Here is a 26,410-nt window from a genome sequence, read left to right as displayed (position 1 = left end):
TGTGATTAAGAATCTTGATGTGGGAAGACTATCCCTGATTACCCAGGTAAGCCCTAAATGTAATCACATGTATTCTTACAAGAGAGAGTCAGAAGGAGATTTGACACAGAAGAGAAAAAAGGCACTGAGGCAGAGATTGGAGTGATATGCCATAAGTCAAGGAACGCTAGCAGCCACCAGAAGCTGGAAGGCACAAGGAACAGATTCTCCTCTAGAACTTCCAGAAGAGCTGGCCTTGCAGACACTTGATTTTGACCCCGTGAATTTGACTTCAGACTTCTGGCCTCCAGAACTGTGAAAGAATGGACATTTGGGTTGTAACTATTTTTTGGCTATTATGAATAATACTGCGATTGAACGTTTGTGTACCAATTTTTATGTAGATTTTTTTTTCATTTCTACTGAGTATATATGCCTAGGAGCAGAATTGCTGGGTCACGTGGTAAGTCTAGGAACTGCCAGACTGTTTTGTGGGTGATTTTAGACTTCTGGCCTCTAGAACTGTGAAAGAATAAATTTCTGTTGTTTTAAACCACCAAGTTTGCAGTGATTTATTATATCAGCCATAGGAAACCAATATACCCCCTGAAATAAATCTGAAATAAAAATGCTTAGATTCTGGGGGCCCCTGGGTAGCTCAGCCAGTTAAGTGTCCAACTTCAGCTCAGGTTAGGATCTCGTAGTTTGTAAGTTCAAGCCCTGCAAGGGGCTCTCTGCTGTTAGCATGCAGCCCACTTTTGAACCTCTGTCTCCCTCTCTCTCTGCCCCTCCCCTGCTCGCTCACTCTCTCTTTCAAAAATAAATAAACATAAAAAAATACTTAGATTCTGGAATTCTACATATAACGTGCCTACAATCAAATGTCAGGGTAGAATAAAAACAAATTTTCAAGCAATTTACTTCCTCTGCACTCTTTTTTAGGATGTGCTCCACCTAAATAATGAAGTAAACCAAGAAAAAGTACACAAATGAGATCCAGAAAACATATCCAACCCAAGAAATAGGCAAAGGCAATTCCTGGGATAAAAAAGGAGGAAACACTGGGATGGTAGGTGGACTGCAGGTCTAGAGAGTAAGCAGTTCAATTAGAAACAACTTGAAACTGATAGATTTTTGATGTGTTGAGATGGGGGAAAACTTTACCGATAGGCTACTGAGTGCTGAAGGAAGAATTTGGAAAAGTACAAGGAAAAGTAAGCAAACAGAACCAGGCAGTTATTAACTTTAGGGCAGACAGAAAGAGAACACAATCTCACTAGACTGAAATGCTCAGCTATGAATAGGCATAACAACCTAAATATATTTTGATTTAACAAATATTATAATATTGAATGTATGGGGGAGAGAAAGCAGAGGGGATCCTAACATTTCATAACTAAATCCTTATCTTCCATAACAGGAAGTCAATAAATAAAGTCTGAAGTTGAGTAATCAAACGATAACATTAGATACAAATTCCTTACAAAAATGGAAATGTGTAAGTGCTAGAAAAAATAGCTAAAACAAATTGAAAGTGGTTGCTTCTGGAGTAGAGGTTTGGAGGGACAGGGGCAGGGAAATACCTTTTTGTTATAAGCCACTTATGACTACTTAACTCTCAAAACAATGTCTCTGTTTTATTTTAAGACAAATAAAAATCAATGAACTTATATAAGAAGTACACACTATTGAAAGGGAAATGCCAGACCAAACACATGGGCAGTGATGTTGCATTGGTAGAATCCAGGTTAACTATTATTAGAGTATTAAAAATAAGTTCTAATCATAGACAGACTTTCAAAAGAGAAGTACTGATTAGTCTGAGAGGTTTGGGCTCTATTGGGGCAGTGCAAAATAACATACCAGAAAGAGTCACCTGCCTGATGTAACTTACAAATGTCCATAAGACCCTGGCTGTCTCCATTAGACTTAGTCTTGAGGACAGGCACTATAATATGGCCTATCTTTTCACCACCTGGACCAGAGTTAAGTACCCAAGAAGGGTGGGATGAAAGTGGATGCATGTGCACTGAGAACAAGAGATAGGTGGGGGAGATGACAGTTAATAATCTGTGATTTGGAATCAGAAATAATTCCCAGTTCTTTCTCTGTCACTCATTAGCTGGATGAGTACAGACAATACACTTATTTGCCCTGAAAATAGTGAGAAATAATAGTCCCTACTTCAGAGAATTGTTCTGAGGATTAAATGAGATAACGCATACAAAACCTTTCATAGAATCTGACACATTGTAGCTCTAGATAAATGGAAGCTGTAACTATTACCAAATGGAGACCCTTGAATTTCTTGCATCAACCCAAATAACCGTTAATGTAAATATTTAGATATTTCCTGAGAAAAAAAGAAGAGATTAAATTTTTTTTTGTCTACTATGTGCCAGACACTTTATACATATATTATTTTAATCCTTAAAATAATAGTAATCATTGGGGCGCCTGGGTGGCTCAGTCAGTTGAGCATACAGCTTCAGCTCAGATCATGATCTCATGGTTTGTGAGTTGGAGCCCCGCGTAGGACTATGTGCTGACAGCTCAGAGCCTGGAGCCTGCTTCAGGTTCTGGGTCTCCCTCTCTCTCTGCCCCTCTCTGTTCACATTTTCTCTGTCTGTCTTAAAAATAAACATTTAAGGGGCACCTGGGTGGCTCAGTCGGTTAAGCGGCCGACTTCGGCTCAGGTCATGATCTCGCGGTCCGTGAGTTCGAGCCCCGCGTCGGGCTCTGTGCTGACCGCTCAGAGCCTGGAGCCTGTTTCCGATTCTGTGTCTCCCTCTCTCTGACCCTCTCCTGTTCATGCTCTGTCTCTCCCTGTCTCAAAAATAAATAAAATGTTAAAAAAATATATTAAAAAAAATAAACATTTAAAAATTAAAAAAAAAACAGTAATCATTATTGTCTCCATTTTACAGATAAGGAAACCAAGGTTGAGAAAAGATTAAGTAATTTCCTTCCAGTACTTATTTATTTTTTAACGTTTATTTATTTTTGAGAGACAGAGAGTGCGAGTGAGGAAGGGGTAGAGAGACACAAACAGAATCCAGAGCAGGCTCCAGGCTCTGAGCTGTCAGCACAGCGCTGAATGTACGACTCGAAATCATGAACTGTGAGATCATGACCTGAGCTGAAGTAGGATGCTTAGTGGACTAAGCCACCCAGGAGCCCCTACATATATACATATACATATACACATATATACATATTATACACACACACACATATATATACATATATACATATACATATATATATGTATATATACATATACATATATATATATACATATATATATACACATATATATATATAAACGTTTATTTTGAGAGGGAGACAGCATGCAATGGGGGGGGCGGCGTCAGAGAGAGACAGAGGGAGAGACAGAATCCCAAGCAGGCTCTGCAGTGTCAGCGCAAAACCCCACGCGGGGCTTGATCTCACCAACTGTGAGATCATGAGCAGAGCAGAAATCAAGAGTGGGACACTTAACCAACTGAGCCACCCAGGCGCCCCTAGTACTCATATATCTATTGAGTGACTACTTTGTGTAAGGCTCTGTTCAAGAACATTAAGAAAACAACATTGAATAAGACAATCCATAGTCCCTGATGAAATCTATATTCCAGCAGGGTAGAGAGATAATACCCTGACAATGTAATCACAGACTGCAATACGTGTTATGAAGGAAATAAGTAAGGTCTTGAAATGAGGCCTATGCTTTAGATAGGGTGGCCAGGAAAAGCCTTTTAAAAGAGAAAGTGGAGCTTAGATCTGAAGAATAAGAATGAGTCAATCATGCAAAGAACCAAACCAAAAGGCAGAGTGTACAGCAAATGCAAAGGCCTGGAGACAAGAAAGCTTAGAAGCTCTGGAGCATGGTAGTGAGCTATGTGATTAGTAGCTGGAGTTGATGTTGGTATAGAAAATGTATCATGAAGGCCTCACAGGATGTGGTGAGGAGTTTGGATTTTATTGTAAGTTCATTGAGAAACTATTGTAAGATTTAAGAGTAAATGAAGGGCGTGATCTGGTTTTGTTTTTTGTTTTTTGTTTTGAGAGAGAGAGAGAGATGGGGGAGGGGCAAAGAGAGAGAGAGAGGGGAGAGAGAGAATCCCAAGTAGGCTCTGCACTGCCAGCGCAGAGCCCCACATGGGGCTGGGTTCCCCCACCCTGAGATCATGACCTGAGCTAAAATCAACAGTCAGACGCCCGACTGAGCCACCCAGGCACCCTGATCGAATTATTTTAAAGGATCCTTCCCGTTGCTGACTGAATGCAGTGGGTAGAGGAGAAAACAGCAGAAGTAGGGAGACGTGTCAAGGGCAGTGGTTCAGATTAGAGATAAAAGAGACTTGGCCTGGCGTGGTGGCGGAGGTGATAAAACTAACAGAAGTCCACCGGACAAGGTAGAATATGAAGGAATCAAAGATCTGGTTAGTGCCATGGGTCCAGATGAGAAAGATTAGGGTGGCTTTAAGGAGCATAACGAGTTCTGTTTTCAGCAGGTCCATTTTGAGATGCTGAGCTATGCATAAAGGTGACCAGAGATCCGAGCTGTATATATAATTGTCTCCTTGGGGGAATGCAGGAGGTTAATAAGTGGAGGAACACAAAGGCGCCTGAGAGTTTTCCATCTGGCCCTTACTTAAAAAGCTAAAACGATACCCAGTTTCCTGTGGGCTAAGTGTGGCCCACAAGCGCAGCTCCTTAAGCCGACTATAGCACAGGCCCACGACAGTTTTTCCCAGGCCTGGATGCCACACCTGAAGCGGTCGAGTCTCCTCAAGCACGGCAAGGACGCTTGTAGGACGCCTACCGAAAGTCACAGGTTACCGATCGGGGGCGGGGCCCAGCGAGCGCGGCCTGCTGGGATTTGTAGGCAGACCGCGGCGGGCGCCTCCTTGAGCCGCTCGCGGACTGCGGCACCACGTAGAGGGAAGCGCGCCTTGAGCCTGCGTCAGTCCTTCCGGGAGGGTTGTCTGAAAGGGCGAGTACGGTACTGCCTTTTGCTGGGAATCACTTAACAATGACATTTCTCATCAGTTAAAGGATACATTCAGAGCTCTGAAAATGACACTTAACGCCCTTTTCATCGCAATTTGGTTACCCATGTAGCCTTATTTCTTAACACTTCCTAATTATTCAAGGCTACTCTAGACGCTGCCTCCGAGAAAAGGGCTCGCATTTGACCTCTGCCCTGTGCTTCCACAGCACTGTCTTACCATCCGCTAATAATAATTATAATCGTGGCCAGCTTTCCTGATACTACATGTTCTAGTCTAAGGGATTTGCCCGCACTAGTTAATTAATTCTCACACTACCTTCTAAGGTGGTCGCTATTGCTTCCATTTTGAAGATTTGGAAATCTTGGTTTATAGAGACGTTATGTAACTTGGGCAAGGTCGCGTTGAAGGGTCACACTGTTTACTTGTGCGTCTCTCCCTCCGGACCACGAGTTCCAGAAGGGCACGGACAGACCAGCTTTTTACTTTCCCGCGGGCCACGCCCCAAGGGCGGGGCTCTGGTGACGACACCCCGTCCCATGGTGCCTTGCGCGCCCGCGCTGCTATTGGTTCGGCTTCTCGGCTCCTTTTTCAAATTGAGGCGCCGAGTCGTTGCCTGGTTTCCTGGGCTTCGGGCGGAGACGACATCGCTGTTTCCGAGGCTCCCGCTAGTGCTAGTGCGGGACAGACGCCTCCGCGAGTCAGAGCTCCTGGTGGAGAGCGGGGACGCCGAGCTACTTGCGTGGGTTCCCCGGGCCACGCCAGTACCCGGCGGGGGAGGTGGGCATCTGGCCCGCGCCGGTCGCAGGACCCTCCCGCGCCCCCACGGCGCTCGAGTACGCGACCAGGTCTTGACTTTCCCGCGGTGATCGTCATGGCGTCCCAGCCGAATTCCTCCGCGAAGAAGAAAGAGGAAAAGGGGAAGAACATCCAGGTGGTAGTGAGATGCAGGTAGGGCGAACCCGGCAGGATTCGGAGTGCCGGGCTTTGCTGCTGGGCTCCCTTCTGTGCTGTCTGGAGAGTGGAATTTTGATTGTAGTTTCTGGGCGGTGCAGACCTGCCTGTCTCATAGTTCCTCTAAATGCTGTTCCATAAAATGACACCAGATTGCTGTGAGGAGTAAATTAGTGTCTGTTTCCGAAGAAAGGATATTCGTATTGGAGGTTATAGTTTGATTTGCAATTCAGGAGAATTTGATCGCCGTTCTTCATGGAAAAGTATGTTGTTTTTAAAAAACTAATGACAGCAGAGATTTAGGTGTCACTTTTATATTCCACTTCTTGTAGTTTGTCAGTTTGGAAATAAGACTGTATACCTACTTTGCAGATGGTCCTGATGTTGAGATTACCGGCCTCTCCATCATCTCTCAAAACATAACCGATCACTTGTTCTCTTTATTTTTGATGCAATATTTTCTTCATCCCTACTAAATAAGGAAACACCACTGTATTTAAAATTTAAAGGTTGTTATAGAGTGAGTTTCTGTTTTTAAAAGGAGACAGCTTAAGCCAGTATAGCTTTCTGATTGTACTGCAGCTTGGTCTTCCCTAAACCAAAGAAGACAGTTTTTTCAGGGTGAGCGGGTGGAGGTGTTCAACTCTCCCCAGATTGATTTCCAAATAACTTCCCAATTTTGAAATTAGCCAGTAGAGAGAGAACATGCTTGTTATATAAACTGTTGCTTAGAGATTGATTTATTCAGCTTTTTAGAAGCCGTCCACAGTTTACTGTTGTATGTGTGTGTTTTGTGTGTCTGTTTTTGTTGCTGTTTTTAAAATTCTACTGTCTGCAACTTTTCTGTAAATCCAAAAGTATTCTAAATCTTTTTTTTTAAGGTGATTTTTTTAAATGTATGCAACAAACTTTCTTAAGTTATTGCCTTCTCAACTTTGGTGACTTGAATTGTAGAAGTCAACCGTAATAGCTGGCTTTCTAAACTAGGTGTCAGAGAGGAAATTCGGTGGTAACCTTAAGTCCGGCCAATTACCAGCTGTACTTGAGAGCTTCTCTTAATAGTTACTTGTTTTGTAGATTTGAAAAAAAAAAAAAATTAACAGCCCATAATAGAAACGCAGGTTTTTAGATTATGTTGATCGTTTATTAAGGCCCGACAGTAATGCTTTCTCTGCGTGGCTTTATTTTCTTTAATTTTCTTTTTTATTGTTAGTTACCAAACATGTCAGACCTATAAAAGTTATGGAGAATAAAGTAACAAACATCTGTGTATCCATCACCCATATTAGAAACAGACCAATCATTACAGTTTGAGCCCCATTGTTTCCCTTTCCAGCCCCCTTCCTCAGTCCAAAGAATTAAACATTATTTATTATCCCCATTCATTTCAAGTCTTACCAAAAAGAGGTTTCTTTTACTTTGTCACTAATGAAAAGTGCTTTGATTGTGACTATTTACAATAATTTTTGTATGAGGATGTTTTTCTTTTCATGCTTTCTTTTTCAAATATCTTTCCTAGTGCGGATATGTCCTTAAGCTTTAGTAAACAATTTACGAGGCCCTTGTCGTTGTTAAACCTTTTCTGTAAAGGGCTCAGATAGTGAATATTTTAGGCTTTGCAAACCACATGTAGTCTCTGGTCACATATTCTTCCCTGATTTTTTTGTTTTGTTTTGTTTTTCAGTTTTACATTTTTAATTGGCACAGTTTATTGTAACCTAAGAGGTCAGCGAGATTTCAAGAGGTGGCTTATTACTTTATTACAATGAATATAACCTTTTATGATCTTTACTTGCTTTTTAAACATTTTTTAATGTTTATTTTTGAGAGAGGGCTCACACGTGCATGTGCTCTTGTGTAAGGGGGGAGGGGTAGAGAGAGGGGACAGAGGATCCCAAGCAGGCTCTGTGCTGACAGCAGAGAGCCCAATGTGGGGGCTTGAACTCACCTGAGCCAAACGAATTCAGACACTTAACCCACTGAGCCACCCAGGCTCCCCAGTGATGTTCTTTACTTGTATTATAACTTTAGGAAGAAAATTTTTTAGTCTACCTGTACACAGCTCAAGAGAAAGCTATAATTTCTGGAGTTGAGGAACTGATGGTTCATATATAGAGAAATTTTAATAAGGAAATAGGCTTTGATATATGTATACACAAAGACACACAACACACATGCAAAACATTCTTTCCCCTTGTATAAGTGTACAGGTTAGCATAAATTCTATTAAGAACATAATAGAGGGGACCCGGGTGGCTCAGTCAGTTAAGCGTCTGACTTGATTTTGGCTGAGGTCATGATCTCACAGTCGTGGGATTGAGCCCCCAAGGTGGGCTCTGCACTGACAGCGAGGAGCCTGCTTGGCATCCTCTCTCTCCCCATCTCTCTCTGCCTCTCCCCCGGCTCACACTCTCGTCTCTCTCAAAATAAACTTAAAAAAAAAAAAAAAAAAAAAGACTGTCATATAAAGGTTTTACGATTTAAGTCAGTCTTGCATTTTAATCTAGACAAATGCTTTAGTAATTTAGATCTGAACCATATGAATCATTCATATATATAAAAATGTTTTTTTTTTTAAAGTTTATTTATCTTGAGAGAGAGAGAGAGCGAGAGCATGCACAAGCAGGGGAGGGGCAGAGAGAGAGGGAGAAAGAGAGAATCCCAAGCAGGCTTCACCCTATCAGTGTGGAGCCCGACATGGGACTCATCCCACAAACCGTGAGATCATGACCTAAGTCAAAATCAAAAGTCACATACTCAACCAACAGAGCCACCCAAGGTGCCCCCCCATCTCTACATTTTTAAAATAACATCTGTCCACCAAGCTCTACCTCAGGGACTTTGCAATTTCACTCTGCCTAGAAAGCTTTCCCATCAAAATAGCTGTAAGACTCCCTCACTTTCTAGATTCTGCTTAAGTATCATTAAATATCAGAGAAGCCTTCCCTGACCATCCAAAAATAGTAATAGCAACTGCCTATTTCCCCCCATCATCACTTCCAATCCCATTTAGTCTGGTTTATTTACTTTCATTTCTAATTTATCAGTATCTAAATTATCTATGTATAACACTAAGATAAAAGCTCCCTGAGAATAAGAACTTGAGTGTTTTGGGTTTTTTTGAAACTTGGTTTTGTTCACTTCTCTATCCTCAGTTTTATCATATAGTAAGTAGTTGATAAGTATTTATAGAATGAACAAATAAATGTAATATAACTGTAGTGAGGCCAACAAATCGATGGGTTTGTTAGCATCACCAGCAGGAACCTAGCAATTTCTAGTTAGAGACGTTTGGTTAGGAATATGGTGGCTTGGCAGTACTATTTATCATAGTACAAATAGTCCCTAAAGCTGCTCGGAGTTTTGATAACTTTTACGAATGTGTGATATGTGTGAATATCTACTGCTCAGTTGTGACATCTCAATGGTATTCATTTGGTTAACTTAATTACACATCCAGGCAAAGAAATTAGTTGAGAGATGCTAGGAATGGTAGACATTGAAAGAGCTTTAACCACAAGAGAGCAATTCATTCTAGTTGATACTCTTGGCCTACCAGAAAGTTGGTTTTGACCAAGTTTTGTTGAACTGTTAATAATCCTGCATGCCATGGGTTATGTGCATTGTGTAGGTTTCATTACATTTGACAGTTGATAGCATCACTATATATTATCTGGGAGTTGCTGAGTTAAATTTCCCAGGATCACAAATTTGATCTTATGACCATCAAAAAATGCTAGGGATGGGGCATGCCAAAGGGTGTTGAGATAGCCTTTTTAAAATAAATAGCAACGTAGTTTGTCTAGTGATGAAGGGAAAGATAATTTCCTATTTGGCATTTCCTTTCATAATATGTGATACTGAATGGGAAAAATGACTCAGGTTAAGAGTGCATCTCTCTCTTTGGTCCAGATGTGTGTTAAGTATATAAATATCTGATGGATGCCTCTGTATGTATTATGGTTCTTTTCAGCTCTTCCATTATTCCCCTTAGGGTGACATTTATTAAGCTGTGTGGTTTAACAGATATTAGGATGCTGGCTATGTACCAAGCATTGTGGTAGCCACTGGGAAATGGTAAACTAAACAGGATTTATTTTCCTGCGCAGTGAGTTTGGTACTATTACTCAGCCCCATTTTTCAAATGGGAAATTTGTATACACTGTATACAAATCAAGATCAAGAATCCTTACTCTAAATGGATAAAGAAGATGTGGTATATATATATATACACATACATACATACATACATACATACATACATACAGTGGAGTATTACTCAGCAATCAAAAAGAATGAAATCTTGCCATTTGCAAGTACGTGGATGGAACTAGAGGGTATTATACTAAGTGAAATTAGTCAGAGAAAGACAAATATATGACGTCACTCATATGAGGACTTTAAGACACAGAACAGGTGACCATAAGGGAAGGGAAGCAAAAAATAATATAAAAACAGGGAGGGGGACAGGGGCACCTGGGTAGCTCCGTCGGTTGAGCGTCCCACTTTGGCTCAGGTCATGATCTTGCGGTCCGTGAGTTCGAGCCCAGCATCGGGCTCTGCCTGGAGCCTGCTTCAGATTCTGTCTCCCTCTCTCTGCCCCTCCCCTACTCATGCGCGCGTGCGCACGTTCTCTCTCTCTCTCTCTCTCTCTCTCTCTCTCTCTCTGTCAAAATAAATAAGCTTTAAAAAAAACCGGGACAAAACATAAGAGACTCTTAAATATGGAGAACAAACAGAGGGTTACTGGAGGGGTTGTGGGATGGGGGATGGGCTCAATGGGTAAAGGGCATTAAGGAATCTACACCTGAAATCATTGTTGCGCTATATGCTAACTAATTTGGATTTAAATTAAAAAAAAATAATAATAATGTAAAAAAAAAAAAGAATCCTTACTCTATTGAAAGCCCAAGGAGGAATTTTACTTAGATTTCTTCCTCTGGGGGTCTTTCCTATCACTTATGTATGATTCCCCTACCCCTCCCTGTCCCAGTCAAGACACTAAATTTTTGCTTTGTGTTCTGACAGCACCCTTTACATATTCTTTCGAAACATTACCTCTTTTATAACCATTGGTTTTGTTATTATTCCCCCCTTGACCTCACAGTGTTGTGAGGACAAACTGAGTTAACACATGTGAAGCATTTAGAATAGTGAGTACCAAGGCACCTGGGTGGCTCTGTTGGTTAAGCATCTGACTTAAGCATCTCTGCCCCTCCCCTGCTCATGCTTCCTCGCTCGCTCTCTCTCTCTCTCAAAAATAAACATTAAAAAAAGACAGAATAGTGAGTATCTGGCACATAGTAACTACTCAATGTATTAGTCATTATTATATTTTTTAAATTTTTTAATGTTTTTTATCACTGAGAGACAGAGAGAGACAGATTGTGAGCAGGGGAGGGGCAGAGAGAGAGGGAGACACAGAATCTGAAGCAGGCTCCAGGCTTTGAGCTGTCAGCACAGAGCCCGACGTGGGGCTCAAACTCATACCCCGAGATCATGACCTGAGCCGAAGTCGGATGCTTAACTGACTGAGCCACCCAGGCACCCCAGTCATTATTTTTATCTACTTTTTATCTTATGCCAGTTGTTCACTCTCAGGTTAGTATTTCAAACACAAATGTGGTTAGTAATTTGAACACAAATCTCTCTACTACATTATAACCTAACTTTCTCAGATTCTAAGAATAGTAGAAATACAATTCTAAAAAATAAGTTTGGCATTTTTGACAAGTTAATTCTGTTAGCATCTACTCCAAAAACTGTCAGGATTATAATGTTTTACATAACTTTGAAAATTAAAAAAACCGATTTTTTATTTCTGGGGGTTAAGACTTAAAATTCTGCCGTCTGCTTTAGCAGTATCATTCAGTAGTACCCCATGTAATCCCTGTTACCAACAGTGTAGTCAGAAAACTTCAATTTGGGGGCGCCTGGGTGGCTCAGTTGGTTAGGCGGCCGACTTCGGCTCAGGTCATGATCTCGCGGTCCGTGAGTTCGAGCCCCGCGTCGGGCTCTGTGCTGACAGCTCAGAGCCTGGAGCCTGTTTCAGATTCTGTGTCTCCCTCTCTCTGACCCTCCCCTGTTCATGCTCTGTCTCTCCCTGTCTCCAAAATAAATAAAACGTTAAAAAAAAAATAAAACAAAAAACAAAAAAAAACTTCACTTTGTTGTTGTCTAAGGTATTAATGACAATGTCATTTGTAACCTGAAAACTAAGAGTTTTTTCAGTAACTTTGTATATTTCTTTTTATAGACCATTTAATTTGGCAGAGCGGAAAGCTAGCGCCCATTCTGTAGTGGAATGTGATCACGTACGAAAAGAAGTTAGTGTACGAACTGGAGGATTGGCCGACAAGAGCTCAAGGAAAACATATACTTTTGATATGGTACCTACTTCTTTAAATGCTGTAACTCCTGTATTTACAATGTAAAATTATCCTTGTATACTATTTCCTCTCGGTTCTAGTGTCAATTCCAAGTTTCAGTTACTCTTTGAGCTGTCAAATGGTTTCTAGTGGGCTGAATGAGTTAATCTATTAAAAACAAAATTCTTAAAGTGAGTAATTTTGACATATTTTTTTCCCTGAAGATTGCTCTGATTTTTTTTTTTTTTTTTTTTTTTTTTTTGGGATAGGTTTTTGGAGCGTCTACTAAACAAATTGATGTTTACCGAAGTGTTGTTTGTCCAATTCTGGATGAAGTTATTATGGGTTACAATTGCACTATTTTTGCGTGAGTGAAACACTATTTTTCAAATTGATGAAAAAGTTTAGATGCATGTATTTGTTTTTTGTGTTTTTTTTTTAACACTTTTAAAATTTTTGACAGATACGGCCAAACTGGCACTGGAAAAACCTTTACAATGGAAGGTGAGAGGTCACCTAATGAAGAGTACACTTGGGAGGAGGTATTTACTGTTTATACCAGGTTTCTATCTCTAAAATGGCTGAAATATAACTTAATATAACATGATTGAAGACCTCTTTCTTGAAATAGAGAAGATCAGCGTACCATGTCAAACATGAATGTAGGATAAACTATATGGTATGGTTCTTGTTTAAGAAACATAGTCTCATTGGGAGAGAAAGAATCAATACATATGGCACAGTTAAGTGACAAGACAGAATAGTTGGAGCAGAATATTGTGGAGGGGCGCCTGGGTGGCTCAGTTGGTTGAGCATCCAACTTCAGCTTAGGTCATCATCTCACAGCTTGTGAGTTCAAGCCCTGCATCAGGCTCTGTGCTGACAGCTCAAAGCCTGGATCCTGCTTTGGATTCTGTGACTCCCTCTCTCTCTGCCCTTCCCCTGCTCGTGTTGTGTCTCTCTCTCAAAACTAAATAAACATTAAAGAAAAATTTTTTTTAAATAAAGAATATTGTGGAAAAGCGGCATGTGAGTAGGGCTTGCAAGGGAAGACTTTGCAGTGTGGGAATGAGTCTCATCAAGATAGCATAGCAAGGGGCAGCATGGTACTTTAACAATGATGACCTTGAGTGTTCAAGAAATTAAGATCACTGTATTCTTGGATACTGTAAAAAGCACATAGTACATTTCACAAAGATATCCATCAAGTGTGTTTAAGTGAGGTTTTTTTTAATGTTTACTTATTTTTGAGAGAGAGCGAGAGAGCAGGGAAGGGGCAGAGGGAGAGAGGGACAGAGGATCCAAAGCAGGCTCCATGCTGACAGCAGAGAACCCAACATGGGCCTTGAACTCACAAACTGTGAGATCATGACCTAAGCTGAAGTTGGGTGCTTAACCGACTAAACCACCCAGGCGCCCTTGTTTAAGTGCATTTAATGACTAAGTTAAGTTTCCAAATTACTAACATTTAGGTTGATCCTTTTTTCTAGTGGTTACACTGTTGAGGTATTAACTTGGAGCATGGATAATGAAGTTATGGAATTGTAACCATAGGAAATAAGGAATAGGCTTAAAGTACAGTTTCAAAATTTAGAGATTCATAATAGTTTTATAAAAGATGCTTAAATATTTTAAAAACGTGTTTATGTTAGAGTTAGGGAATACACTGTTACACGGGCCACTTTTCTGTTAAGATGGTAGTATTATGTTCTCATGAGAAAAGTTAGAATTACTAAACTTGGTTTTATAAGTAGCTTAGTTTGGTTGGTTTCTATGGCATGAAGTGGCTGATAGGTAGGACAGATTTGTGGAAGGTATGAAGAAGAATAGCTACTGTTGAATAAATTCTTATAAATGACTTTGCTTCTCTAATACTCAGTTCGTTTCTTTTTTAAACTTGTTTTAGTGGAATTTAGATTATACAACTAATGAACAATTTATACAATTTATAATAAAGTTTGATGAAAAGGGATTGACATAAAAATATAAATAAATAAACTGGTTTTAGCATATTTGTGTTCAAATATATCATGAAGGAGGCCCTTACCGTATGTGTTTTAACCGCCATAGTAAATGGATGGCATTCTTCCCTTATTTTAATCCTTATTAATATTATGGTTTCAGGATCCCTTGGCTGGCATAATTCCACGTACTCTGCATCAAATTTTTGAGAAACTTACTGATAATGGTACTGAATTTTCAGTCAAAGTGTCTCTGTTGGAAATCTATAATGAAGAACTTTTTGATCTCCTTAATCCATCTTCTGATGTTTCTGAGAGACTGCAGATGTTTGATGATCCCCGTAACAAGGTAACTCAGTCTTTGAGAATGGAATGTATCCAGATTTTAATGTGTGATGCTTTGAGAAGCCAGAATATATATATATTTTACCAATCTGATGGATGCTCTTTTCATTTTTGGTCAGAGGGGGGTGATAATCAAAGGTTTAGAAGAAATTACAGTGCACAACAAGGATGAAGTCTATCAAATTTTGGAGAAGGGGGCAGCAAAAAGGACAACTGCAGCAACTTTGATGAATGCATACTCTAGGTAAGAAAACCATTGTCTTCTCCCCACTGCTCCGTTTTCTTTTTCACGGGGGAAGTCAAATTGGGGTGAGTCATGGTATGTGAGTCACACAGCTAGATTATATGCTAGATTTCATGCTTTAGTAATTGACTTGAGATTTATAGGGGAACACCAGTATTGGAAGAATGTTGAAAGGAGAACAAAGAGAAGTTGATATTAGAGCAGAAGTTTTAAACTTTTTAGATTATTTTTTCTCGAATGAAATCGTACATGGAAGCCTTGATTAACTGCTGATAATGTGGCTGCTGTAGTTGATGTGGGGGTGGGATGCTTAGAGGCTTACCTCCTTAGCCTCATGAAGGTTTTCCCTGAGCACTTTTCTGGGGCCCCAATGGATACCTAGAACAAAGTTTGAAAGCACCTGTTTTTTTTGTTGTTGTTTGTTTGTTTGTGATTTTTGAATGTTTCTTTATTCTTGAGAGAGAGAGAAAGAGCATAAGCCAGGGGAGGGGCAGAGAGAGAGGGAGACACAGAGTCTGAAGCAGGCTCCAGGCTCTCTCTGAGCTGTCAGAACAGAGCCTGACATGGGGCTTAAACTCACAAACCATGAGCTCATGACCTGAGTTGAAGTTGGACGCTTACCCGGCTGAGCCACCCAAGTGCCCCATGAAAGCACTTGGTTTAAATAAGGATTAGAAGAAAGATAATTTCATTTAATTTTTCCCCAGCTTTATTGCAGTATGATTGATAAAAATTATATATATTTAGATTGTGCAACATGATTTAAACTTTTTTCAGATGACTTCATTTTAATGTAGGAATATATGATCACTAACGCTGGCTTTCTGGGGTACAAAGGGGCATATTGATAGCACCCCTTATAGGATAAATCCCAAATTCTAGAAAAGCAGTTTACTGAGTCAGGTGATTTCTTTTTCTGCTGGTCTTTGAAGGAAGCATCAGAGTGTAATTACAGGAGCTATGGATTGGAAGTTAGATATTTGTGTTTAGGTCTAGTTCTGCAGTTAACCAAACATGTGACTTCAGGTAAATAAGTGAACTTATCTATCACTTTCCCTGACCTACAAAATGATTATTAGAACTAGATCTCAGGGCACTTGGCTGGCTTAGTCAGGAGAATGTGCTGTGCTTGATCTTAGAGTCATGAGTTCGAGCCCCACGTTGGGTATAAAGATTAAATAAATAAAACTTAAAAAAAACCCAAAAAACTAGATCTCTTATTTCTTTGCTCCCTTGTAATTAGAAATTTCTACAACTCTTAAAAAAATGTACTTATTAGGGGCGCCTGGGTGGCGCAGTTGGTTGAGTTTTTGTCTTTGGCTCAGGTCACGATCTCATGGTTCGAGTTTCAGCCCTCCTCGCAACTGAACTCTCTCAAAAAAAAAAGAAAAAAAAATGTTTAAGTAATCTCTACCACACATGGGGCTCGAATTTACAGCCCCGAGATCAAGAGTCGCATGCTCTACTGACTGAGCCAGCCAGGTGTCCCTGATTTTATAATTTTAATTAAGTTTTCCTATAACAACTTTCCATTTAAAAAAATTATATAGAATTTGGAGGAATGAGTTTAAGACTAGGTAATATTTCTTTTCTCTAAATACCTTTCTTTGATATAAATTCCTATTTTTCATAAATTTGTGTAATTTAGGACTCCTTTTTATGTATGTAGACTGGAGTAAAAATTTCTTTAAAAAAAAATTTTTTTTTTTTTTAACATATTTATTTTTGAGACAGAGACAGAGCATGAACGGGGGAGGGTCAGAGAGAGGGAGACACAGAATCGGAAACAGGCTCCAGGCTCTGAGCGGTCAGCACAGAGCCGGATGCGGGGCTCGAACTCACGGACCGCAAGATCATGACCTGAGCCGAAGTCGGCCGCCCAACCGACTGAGCCACCCAGGCGCCCCTAAAGTAAAAATTTCTTTATGAATGTATGTGGTAAAGTGAAGGAAAACAATTCAGTTATCTAGAATCAGAGTTGACTTCTATGCTTAATTGCATTAATTCCATACTCTTGGATTAGGAATGGGTAAATAATAGTAGAAAAATGTGAAATGTATATTGTAATTCAGATCTATAGTTTGCTTATATTTTTTCCATGTCCTTCCCCTTTTCTGTAATTTTAAATAATAAAATGATACTTAAAAATTTTCCAAGTAGCATGCAAAGTACAAATAAGAAAATTGAAAATTACCATATTCCCTACCACCCATCAGTGACATAAACAAACATAATGATGTTCACCAAGTGGCATTGATACAAGAAGGAAAGATGTCTAGGTTGTCTATATAACTTTTGTATCCTTCAGATATAAGCTGAATGTGAGTACACAGCATAAGATAGACATTGGAACAGTTTATGGTCTACTGATGATTATCTTGTAGTGTTTTGGTAATCACTGCTATTTACCATTTCTGCTTCTCAAGAGAGGGTGTTAACTATTTCTGATGGCAGTCTCAAAGCAGAACAATGTATTTTTACAACAGGCAAGTAATTTAAAGCAAGTAATCTATGGCTTGTGTGGTGGTGTTTGAATTTATGGTAATGACATATTTCAAGAGGTTCTTATAAATAGGAAGATTAATTGCAAGCCTTTTCCTCTGACGTCCCAGGCAAATATCTCAATCCTACTCCATATCCAGCTTTTAGAGGTCTGAGGATTCTAGTTCCCGAGTCTATTAGGGTGTTTACAAGTAGTCTCTTATTGGCGTCTCCTCTGCAGACAGCAGGTACAAGAAGGCAAAAACCTAAGCATTGTTTTATCTCCCCTCCATCTTCCAAAACCTTATTAATGTCTCCTGTCTGATACTATCTTTCTCTATCTTGTGGATTTTGGTCTTTCTTTGCTGTTTTCAGTATTTTATAGAAAGCAAATAATATTTTACATTATAATGATTGGGCAACCTGATCTTGTTTTCTAGTCGTTCCCACTCAGTTTTCTCTGTTACAATACATATGAAAGAAACTACAATTGATGGAGAGGAGCTTGTTAAAATTGGAAAGTTGAACTTGGTAAGCATCTACCTTAATACCACTGCTGTTTCTTTCTTTTCTTTTTTTTTCTCCAGCTTTGTTGAGGAATAGTTGACAAATAAGATTATATATTTAAGTATACAATGTGATGATTTGATATATGTATGCTTTGTGAAATGATTACCATAATCAGGTTAATTATATCCTTCACCTCACATACTTTTTTTTTTTTGGTGGTGAGAATGCTTAGGTCTACTCTCTTAGTAAATTTCAATATAGTATTATATTTAAATTGTATTTTAATGTTTATTTATTTTTGAGAGAGAGGGAGTGCAAGTGGGGGAGGGCAGAGAGAGAGGGAGACACAGAATCCAAAGCAGGCTCCAGGCTCTGAGATGTCTGCACAGAGCCTAATGTGGGGCTCGAACTCAAGAACTGGGAGATCATGACGTTAGCCAAAGTCGGATGCCTAATTGACTGAGCCACCCAGGTGCCCCAGTATAGTGTTATTAACTGTAGTGATCGTAGTGTACATCATATCCCCAGAACTTGAATTCATCTTATGACTTAAGGCTTGTACCCTTTGACCAGCATCTCCTTCTCCCCCACTTTCCTGCTCTGGTAACCATCATTCTACTCTCTGTTTCAGTGAACTTTCTTTTTTTTCTCCCGGATTCTACATATAAATACGATCATGCAGTCTTTGTCCTTCCCTGGCTTATTTCACTTTGTATTATGTTCTCTAGGTTAATCCATGTTGTTGCACATGTTGCACATGTTGCACAGTCTTTCTCATGACTGAATAATATATTCCATTGTGTGTGTGTATATATATATGTACACCATATCTTCTCTATTCATTCATCAATGGACGCTGATTATTTTCCTATCTTGACTATTGTGAATAATGCATTGAACATGGGAGTGCAGATATCTCTTTGAGATACTGATTTCATTTCCTTTGGATAATATACATAGTAATGGCATTGCTGGATCATATGGTAGTTTTTTTCAACTGTTTCATTTTTGACTACCTCATAGAGCAGCTTGAAATTTTATATTTCTAGATAATATATTTGTAGTCACCAGGTTGTTAGTTTTGTAGTGGGTTGTTAATTATAGAAAAATTATTTTGTTGGCTATTTAATATATATAAGAATGAAAGTCTTTGTGTCCAAATCCAGTGGAACTGACAACTTACTTTTATTTTTGAAATTCAAGGTTGATCTTGCGGGAAGTGAGAACATTGGCCGTTCTGGAGCAGTTGACAAGAGAGCTCGGGAAGCTGGAAATATCAATCAGTCCCTGTTGACTTTGGGAAGGGTTATTACTGCTCTTGTAGAAAGAACACCTCATGTTCCTTATCGAGAATCTAAATTAACTAGAATCCTCCAGGATTCCCTTGGGGGGCGTACAAGAACATCTATAATTGCAACGATTTCTCCTGCATCCCTCAATCTTGAGGTAAGCCCTTTGAAAGGTATCTGTAAGTGTAGTAAGTGTAATTCTTATTTAGCTATCACATAGTTTAAAAGTTCATTAATTGGCTTCATTCATTCTATGCGAGAGTAAAAAGAATCTGGGTATCACACACGTGCACATAGAGGAGGATGCCACTGAAAAAACTGTCTTCCTCTTTTCTGGCATAGTTTCTTTTCTTTTTAATTTTTTTTTTTTTATGTTTATTTATTTTTGAGAGATAGAGAGACAGATCACACGGAGGGGAGGGGCAGAGAGAAAGGGAGACACACAATCTGAAGCAGGCTCTAGGCTCTGAACTGTCAGCACAGAGCCCAATACAGGGCTCAAACTCACGAACTGCGAGATCATGACCTAAGCCAAAGTCAGACACTTAACTGACTGAGCCACCCAGGTGCCCCTCCTGGCAGAGTTTTTAATCTTAAAAAAGAAAACAATTACTTAATGGCTTTTCTCACACAGTCTTCAAAGAAATTGCTATGGTCATTAGCAGTAGATGGGTTATATGGGATATGGAGATTGAACTGAGGACTTAAAAGTGTGTTAAGTGAATGCTAGTGTTGTAGAAGCTACTTAAGAGGGCAGCAAAGATGGGGTTGGATGTGTGGGAATAGGTGGTAAAACCAAGAGAAGCAACAAAGATGGTGAAATCTTTTATTTTATATTGTGGCCACTTCCTTTGAATGGAGTTAGAAAAGCTTTTAGAGGTCTCTAACTCCCCTTTCATTTTATTTATTTTTTATTTATTTATCTTAATATTGATTTACTTTTGAGAAAGAGGGCACAGAGAGAGGAGACAGAGGATCTGAAGCAGGCTCTGCGATGATGGCAGAGAGCCCGATGCAGTGCTTGAACCCACAAACTGTGAGATCATGACCTGAGCGGAAGTCAGACACTCAACTGACTGAGCCACCCAGGTGCCCCTCCCTTTTCATTTAAAAATAAACCTCTTTACTGAGATAAAATTCACATACCATACAATTCACTCATTAAAAGTATATAGTTCAGTGACTTTAATATGTTTATGGAACCCTGCAGTCATCACCACATTCCAATTTTAGAACATTTTTATTACCCCAGAAAGAAATCCATTTGTAATCCATTAGTAATCACTTCCCATTTGCTCTCACTCCCAGCCCTACCTCAGTACTAACCTACTTTTTTAATCTATAGATTTGCCTAGTCTGGACATTTCATTCCATTTAGGAATCCTGCAATAAGTTTTCTTTTGTGACTGGCTTCTTATACTTAGCATAATGTTTTCAGTGTTCATCCATGTTGGTAGCATGTATCAATGCTTCATTCCTTTCTGTAGATGAGTAATATTCCATTGTATGGATATAGGACATTTTGTTTATTCATCAGATGATGGAATTCATTGAGTGTGAAAACTAACATAAGAAATGAATAGGTCAGGGGTGCCTGGGTGGCTCTGTCAGTTAAGCTTCCAACTTCAGCTCAGGTCATGATCTCACAGTTTGTGAGTTCAAGCCCCGCATTGGGTTCTGTGCTGACAGCTCAAAGCCTGGAACCTGCTTCAGATTCTGTGTCTCCCTCTCTCTCTGTCCCTCTCCTGCTCACACTCTGTCTCTCTCAAAAATAAATAAACATTAAAAAAAAAATTAAAAAAATTATTAGGTCAAATTATTTTAAAGTTGAAGACCCTGAAAATTGGAAAAAAGGGTGTTTTGAACAACTTCTTTGTAAAGATTGGGTATAGTGGTTCTAGTGGATAGATGTTTAGATTAGATATACCCATAAATTATTTCTTGTAAGTTATTTTATAGTACATTTTAGATAACAGAACTACATTATTCTCATAATATCTTTAGTAGTTGGTACTTTCTTTTCTTCACAGGAAACTCTGAGTACATTGGAATATGCTCATAGAGCAAAGAACATACTAAATAAGCCTGAAGTTAACCAGAAACTCACCAAAAGAGCTCTTATTAAGGTAATTGTGATTTTTGTGGAGTAAGTAATCTTATTTGGCAAATGTGAAAATAAGGACTTGAAATAGATGATTGTTAAAAGATTTGTTAAATTGCCTATGGTAAGGCTTTTCATCTAATGATTTTAATGAACTACCTAATATGTTTTTTCTAATGCTAATATATTGACTTTTCCACCTCTATCAAGTCAGCAAAATTTGCAATTATGTACATTTATGAAATTTATTTATTTATAGCTTTAGGGTATAATCACCATACATTAATGTGATATAATTACCAGATATTAGGGTATAATTTCCATAGTACTCCTCCATTGTAAGCCTACAATTCAGTGATTTTTAGTACATTTATAGAGTTGTGCAACATCACTACAATCTAGTTTTAGGAAATTTCTATCACTATAAAGTTCCCCTTTGCCCCTTTGCAAACAGTCAACCACTGATCTACTTTTTGTCTATAGATTTGCTCTTTCCAGACATTTTTCTAAATGGAATCATACAATATTTGGTCTTTTGTATCTGGCTTCTTTCACTTGCCATAACATTTGGGCTTTATCTGTGTTGTAGCGTGTGTCAGTAGAGTCTTTCTACTGCTGAATAGTATTCCATTAAGTGGATAACAACACATTTTGTTTATCCATTCACCAGCCAGTGGACATTTGGATTATTTCCAGTAATGCTGCTATGAACGTTAGTGTACAAGTCTTTGTGTTGATGTGTTTTCAGTCCTCTTAAGTAGATACCTAGCAGTTTAATTTCTGTGTTGCACAGTAAATTTATTTTTAACTCTTCAAGAAACTGTTTTCCAAAGTGGCTGTACCACTTTCAATATCCCCAGCAGCCAATCTATGAGGGTTGCAGTTTCTCCACATCCTCTCCAACACTTTGTTATAGTCCATCTTCTTAATGTTAGCCATTCTAATAACTGTATAATTGTACCTCAGTGTGGTTTTGATTAGCATTTCCCTAATGAATAATGATAATGAGTATCTTTTCACAACTTTATTATCCATTTGTATATCTTTTTTTATGAAAAGTCTATCCATATTCTTTGCCCAATTTTTAGTTGGTGTTCTTCTCATTAAGTGGTAAAGAGTAGTTCATATCTTTTAGATACAAGCCCTTTTTGAGATGATTTTTAAATATTTCCTCCCACTTTGGCTTGTGTTCCTTTTCCTGGTAGTATGTACGTATGTATTTGTTTATTATTTTTAAGTTTACTTCTTTATTTTTGAGGGGGAAAGGGGCGGAGAAAGAGAATCCCAAGCAGGCTCTGTGCTGTCACTGCAGAGCCCCACCTAGGGGCTCGAATTCCCAAATGGTGAGATCATGACCAAAATCAAGAGCTGGACACTTAATTGAGCCACCCAAGCGATCCAGTAGTGGTTTTTTTTTTTTTTTTTTTATTGAAGTTTTTATTGAGATAATTGAGAGAAATAATACAGAAAGAATAAATAATAAATAAACATTTAAAAAGGAACATAAAAGGGCTAATTTCATGTTTTATTTGTATATATATAAATAAAACATGAAATACACATATATATATCCTCCCCAAACTGAATGAGAAAAGAGTTATATGCTAAATTGACACCTACAACATTCTTCTTGTGTAGGAATATACGGAAGAGATAGAGCGTCTGAAACGAGATCTTGCTGCAGCCCGTGAGAAAAATGGGGTATACATTTCTGAAGAAAATTTTAGGTAAGGCCTTGGCTATAGAAATTAATTTCCAAGAGTAATAATTTTCTGGTAACAATGTGTTTGAAGTAAAATTCACTTATGGGACGTTAACTAAAATCTTTAAATCTAGTGCCTCCTGTAAATGCTTCTTTTTCTATTGACATTAACAAGTAGTTACCAGATAAGTTTAAACATTTTTTATGTAACTTTAATTTTTAAATAATTATAGATTCACATGAAGTGGTAAGAAAAATACAGAGAGGTCCCATATATTTTTCACTGCGTTTCCCCCATTCAGTACCTCTTGCTTAACTTTAGTAAAATGTCAAAACTGGGAAATTGACATTGGTGCAAAGTACGTGTTTAATTCAATGCCATCTTGTCTCATTTGTGGATTCATGTAGTTCTACAATTAAGATACGGCGTATCCCACCATTATAAAGATCTCCCTCTTGCTGCCTCTTTGTAGTCGTACCCATCTTTTTTCCCCAGTAGTCCCTAACCTCTGGCAACCACTAATCTGTTCAGTTTTTAAAGCCCTGGAATAGTTCAAAGGAAATCTACTGAAACTTTATTTAGAAACAATAACAACAACAGGTTAAACAAGGAGCAGAAGGCAAGTGGGATGCTAAGAATTTTAAGTTGAAAATTCCTGATAGCTTATATCCTTGAAGGTGTTAAGGAGGGTGATTTTCACAGGGCATTGTTTTTTTTAAAGCTTTTTTTAATGTTTATTTATTTGAGAGAGAGAGAGAGAGAGAGAAACAAGCAGGGGAGGGGATAGAGAGAGGGAGACACAGAATCTGAAGCAGGCTCCAGGCTGTGAGCTGTCAGCTCAGAGCCTGACGTGGGGCTCGAGTTTGTGAACCACAAGATCATGACTTGAGCAGAAGTTGGACGATTAACCAACTGAGCCACCCAGGTGCCTCTCACAGGGCATTTTTCAAAAATTAATGATAAAAGGTATTTAGGGCTAATTGATAATAATGCAAAGCATCTTGGTATAACCTTTTACACAACTTTTTTTTTCACGTAATACATGTATGGTTACATTATGTGATCATTGTGATAGCATATAAATCATTTAATTAAACTCATTTTCTTCCATAGTATTCTTAGTTGTCATAATGCACTATGTCTTCTTGATTGGCTCATACATTACGAATACTCAAATTTGCATTGTATGGATATCACAGGCTATTAAACGGTATTCTTTTATTCTTTCTATGTTACCTTAGTTTTGTGTAGTTCTTTTTTTATTTTTAATTTTTAATTAAAAAACATTTTTTTAATGTTTATTTGTTGAGAGAGAGCGTACGTGCATGAGCCATGGAGGAGCAAAGAGAGAGGGAGACACAGAATCCAAAGCAGGCTCTATGCTTTGAGCTGTCAGCACAGACCCTGATGCAGAGCTTGTATTCATGAGCCATGAGATCATGACCTGAGCCGAAGTCGGATGCTTAACTGACTGAGCCACCCAGATGCCCCATATTTGGTTCTTTCATATCCTATACCTACTTGGCAAAACATTTTTCCAAAAATCTTTTGCAAATTTACACTTAGTTCTTAAACTTGTTATTTTTTATTCTTTTTTTTCCTGTTTATCTGGTTTTCAGGTATACTTCTCTATTGTATATACTATAGTATTTTATTTTTCAATTGTTTACTTTATGGGTGTCTCTATTTCTACCACTTTGTATTTTTTACATATTAGTTCTTATTCAGTAACCACTTTTTATATTTTAAAGTTGGCATCACAGTGCTTTTGGTTAGAAAGCCCAGCTTAAACTGTCTTAAAACAGCAAGGGGTAGAATGAGCTTCAAGGTTATTTAATCCAGTAGCTCAAGGATCCTTTCTGTCTGTCCTCACTCCTGTCCTAAGTGGTGGCTTTCTCCTAAGCCTGGCTCTTCATCAAGGATGATGGTCAGCAGAGCGGCTGCTGCTCTCATTCAGGTCTTGTGTGGGTGACAGGCTACCTGGCCTATAACCATCAAAACTGGAGGAACATCACTTATTGGTTAGATTAGTTCTGAGTTGTATCCATATCTGAACCAACAGCTGTCAAAGGAGTTGAATTTCCCCGATTGTCTTGAGCCAGTCAGGCTTAGTCCTTGGATCTGGGAATGGAGTCACATTCCCTCCACACAGCTTGGGTGCTGCACAGTCAAGAGAGGGTCCTTTCCCAAAGGAAACGTGGATGCTAGAGATGGGTGCTTAGTAGGCAACCAGTGAATAAGTGGTTTTGTCATGATTTGCTCATGTAGGATCTTCTGCTGTTAGTGGTCAAACACTGGACATTATAGACTAATTTGCTTACCTTCTGTTGACCATCACTTTGATGTATTTTAGATTAAGAAATAACTTTAGTTATAAAATTATAAATAATAAATAAACTTTTAGTTTGTCAGTCCCATGATTAAAAAGATAGTATTTGCTCTCAATAAACATGAGGCATAATCTGAAACAATATTCCTTCTGAAAATGCTTTTGGAATTACTACACTGTAAGTCAGAGGAGGATTATGAAAGCTGAAGCCAACATTTAAAATAGGATAATGCTTTATTTAATGGATCTTTTAACACTATGTCAAAACTATATCATCCATGAAATAATGTTGCATTACCTCATGTACATTCAGTATAAGGAAAGCATTTCAAATATCTCATTCACATTAAAGAGCTATTTCCAATAAAGAACTAACATAGTTAATGGAAAGACTGTCAGAATTAACTCTCCTCTTATATATCAGTTCTAGCCTTTTCTTTAATCACCAATATTGTTAGCTAATAATGTGAGGAAATTCACATTCACAAAAGTATCTTTGTCACTTAAGCACAGTGTGGAATAGAAAATTGTTGGTAGTTATGAAGGAACGAGGCTACAAAAGATAGCATTCACTTCTGAAACTTGCTAATGCTGAAGAAATCAGAGACCCATTAAAGTGAACCAGAATCATCTGATTCAAAATGTCAATAGTGCTGAGGCGGGGGAACTGTGTTCTAGAGGATAACCCTTCCATCTCATGAAGATTTATGTGGTGGTGTGATGGTGGTGGGTGTTGGGGTGTATACTGGGGTTTGTGTGCAAGAGGCAAAAGGTATAATTGTTCTGTACATATACTTTAATTCACTTCTCCAGTTTTTGCCCCTTATCTCATCCCTTCCTCCGGTGACACCTGATGCCTTCAAGCCCCAAGCCTTTCTTGGATTCTGTGGGTCCTATTTATACGCCATATTCCTGATAGCAGCCACTTATGTTGTATCCCCCTGCCCCCACCTGTACTTTATGTGAGTTATAGTCCTTTGTCAGCTTTGTAGCATCTCAAATTTTATATACACACATGCTTTTTTCCCTCATAGGTAGGGATTCTCATTTTCAAAATGGAGATCACAAGAAGAACAGCCCTTTTATGAAACAAGGACAAGGAATCCATTTGTGTTTTGTAATTCATATTTA

At 38.7% G+C, this 26,410-nt stretch overlaps 2 protein-coding genes across 2 annotated transcripts in view; one reads left to right on the top strand and one right to left on the bottom strand.

The window, feature by feature from the left end:
- Positions 1-26,410, bottom strand: part of IDE (insulin degrading enzyme) — a 154,400-nt gene that overhangs the window by 124,931 nt on the left and 3,059 nt on the right. The window lies entirely within an intron of this gene.
- Positions 5,601-26,410, top strand: part of KIF11 (kinesin family member 11) — a 44,178-nt gene continuing 23,368 nt past the window's right edge. The window contains exons 1-10 of the mRNA XM_060642022.3: positions 5,601-5,945; positions 12,205-12,337; positions 12,586-12,683; positions 12,780-12,858; positions 14,441-14,626; positions 14,742-14,866; positions 17,788-17,878; positions 19,061-19,303; positions 21,177-21,272; positions 22,886-22,974. Coding sequence (XP_060498005.3) covers positions 5,869-5,945; positions 12,205-12,337; positions 12,586-12,683; positions 12,780-12,858; positions 14,441-14,626; positions 14,742-14,866; positions 17,788-17,878; positions 19,061-19,303; positions 21,177-21,272; positions 22,886-22,974 — 1,217 coding nt within the window. The 5' untranslated portion in view covers positions 5,601-5,868. The remainder of the gene's footprint in view (positions 5,946-12,204; positions 12,338-12,585; positions 12,684-12,779; positions 12,859-14,440; positions 14,627-14,741; positions 14,867-17,787; positions 17,879-19,060; positions 19,304-21,176; positions 21,273-22,885; positions 22,975-26,410) is intronic.

The sequence above is a fragment of the Panthera onca genome, chromosome D2, assembly GCF_046562875.1.
Source record: "Panthera onca isolate mPanOnc1 chromosome D2, mPanOnc1 haplotype 2, whole genome shotgun sequence".
Classification (NCBI taxonomy): Eukaryota; Metazoa; Chordata; class Mammalia; order Carnivora; family Felidae; genus Panthera; species Panthera onca.
This window is presented reverse-complemented; position numbering and strand designations above follow the sequence as displayed.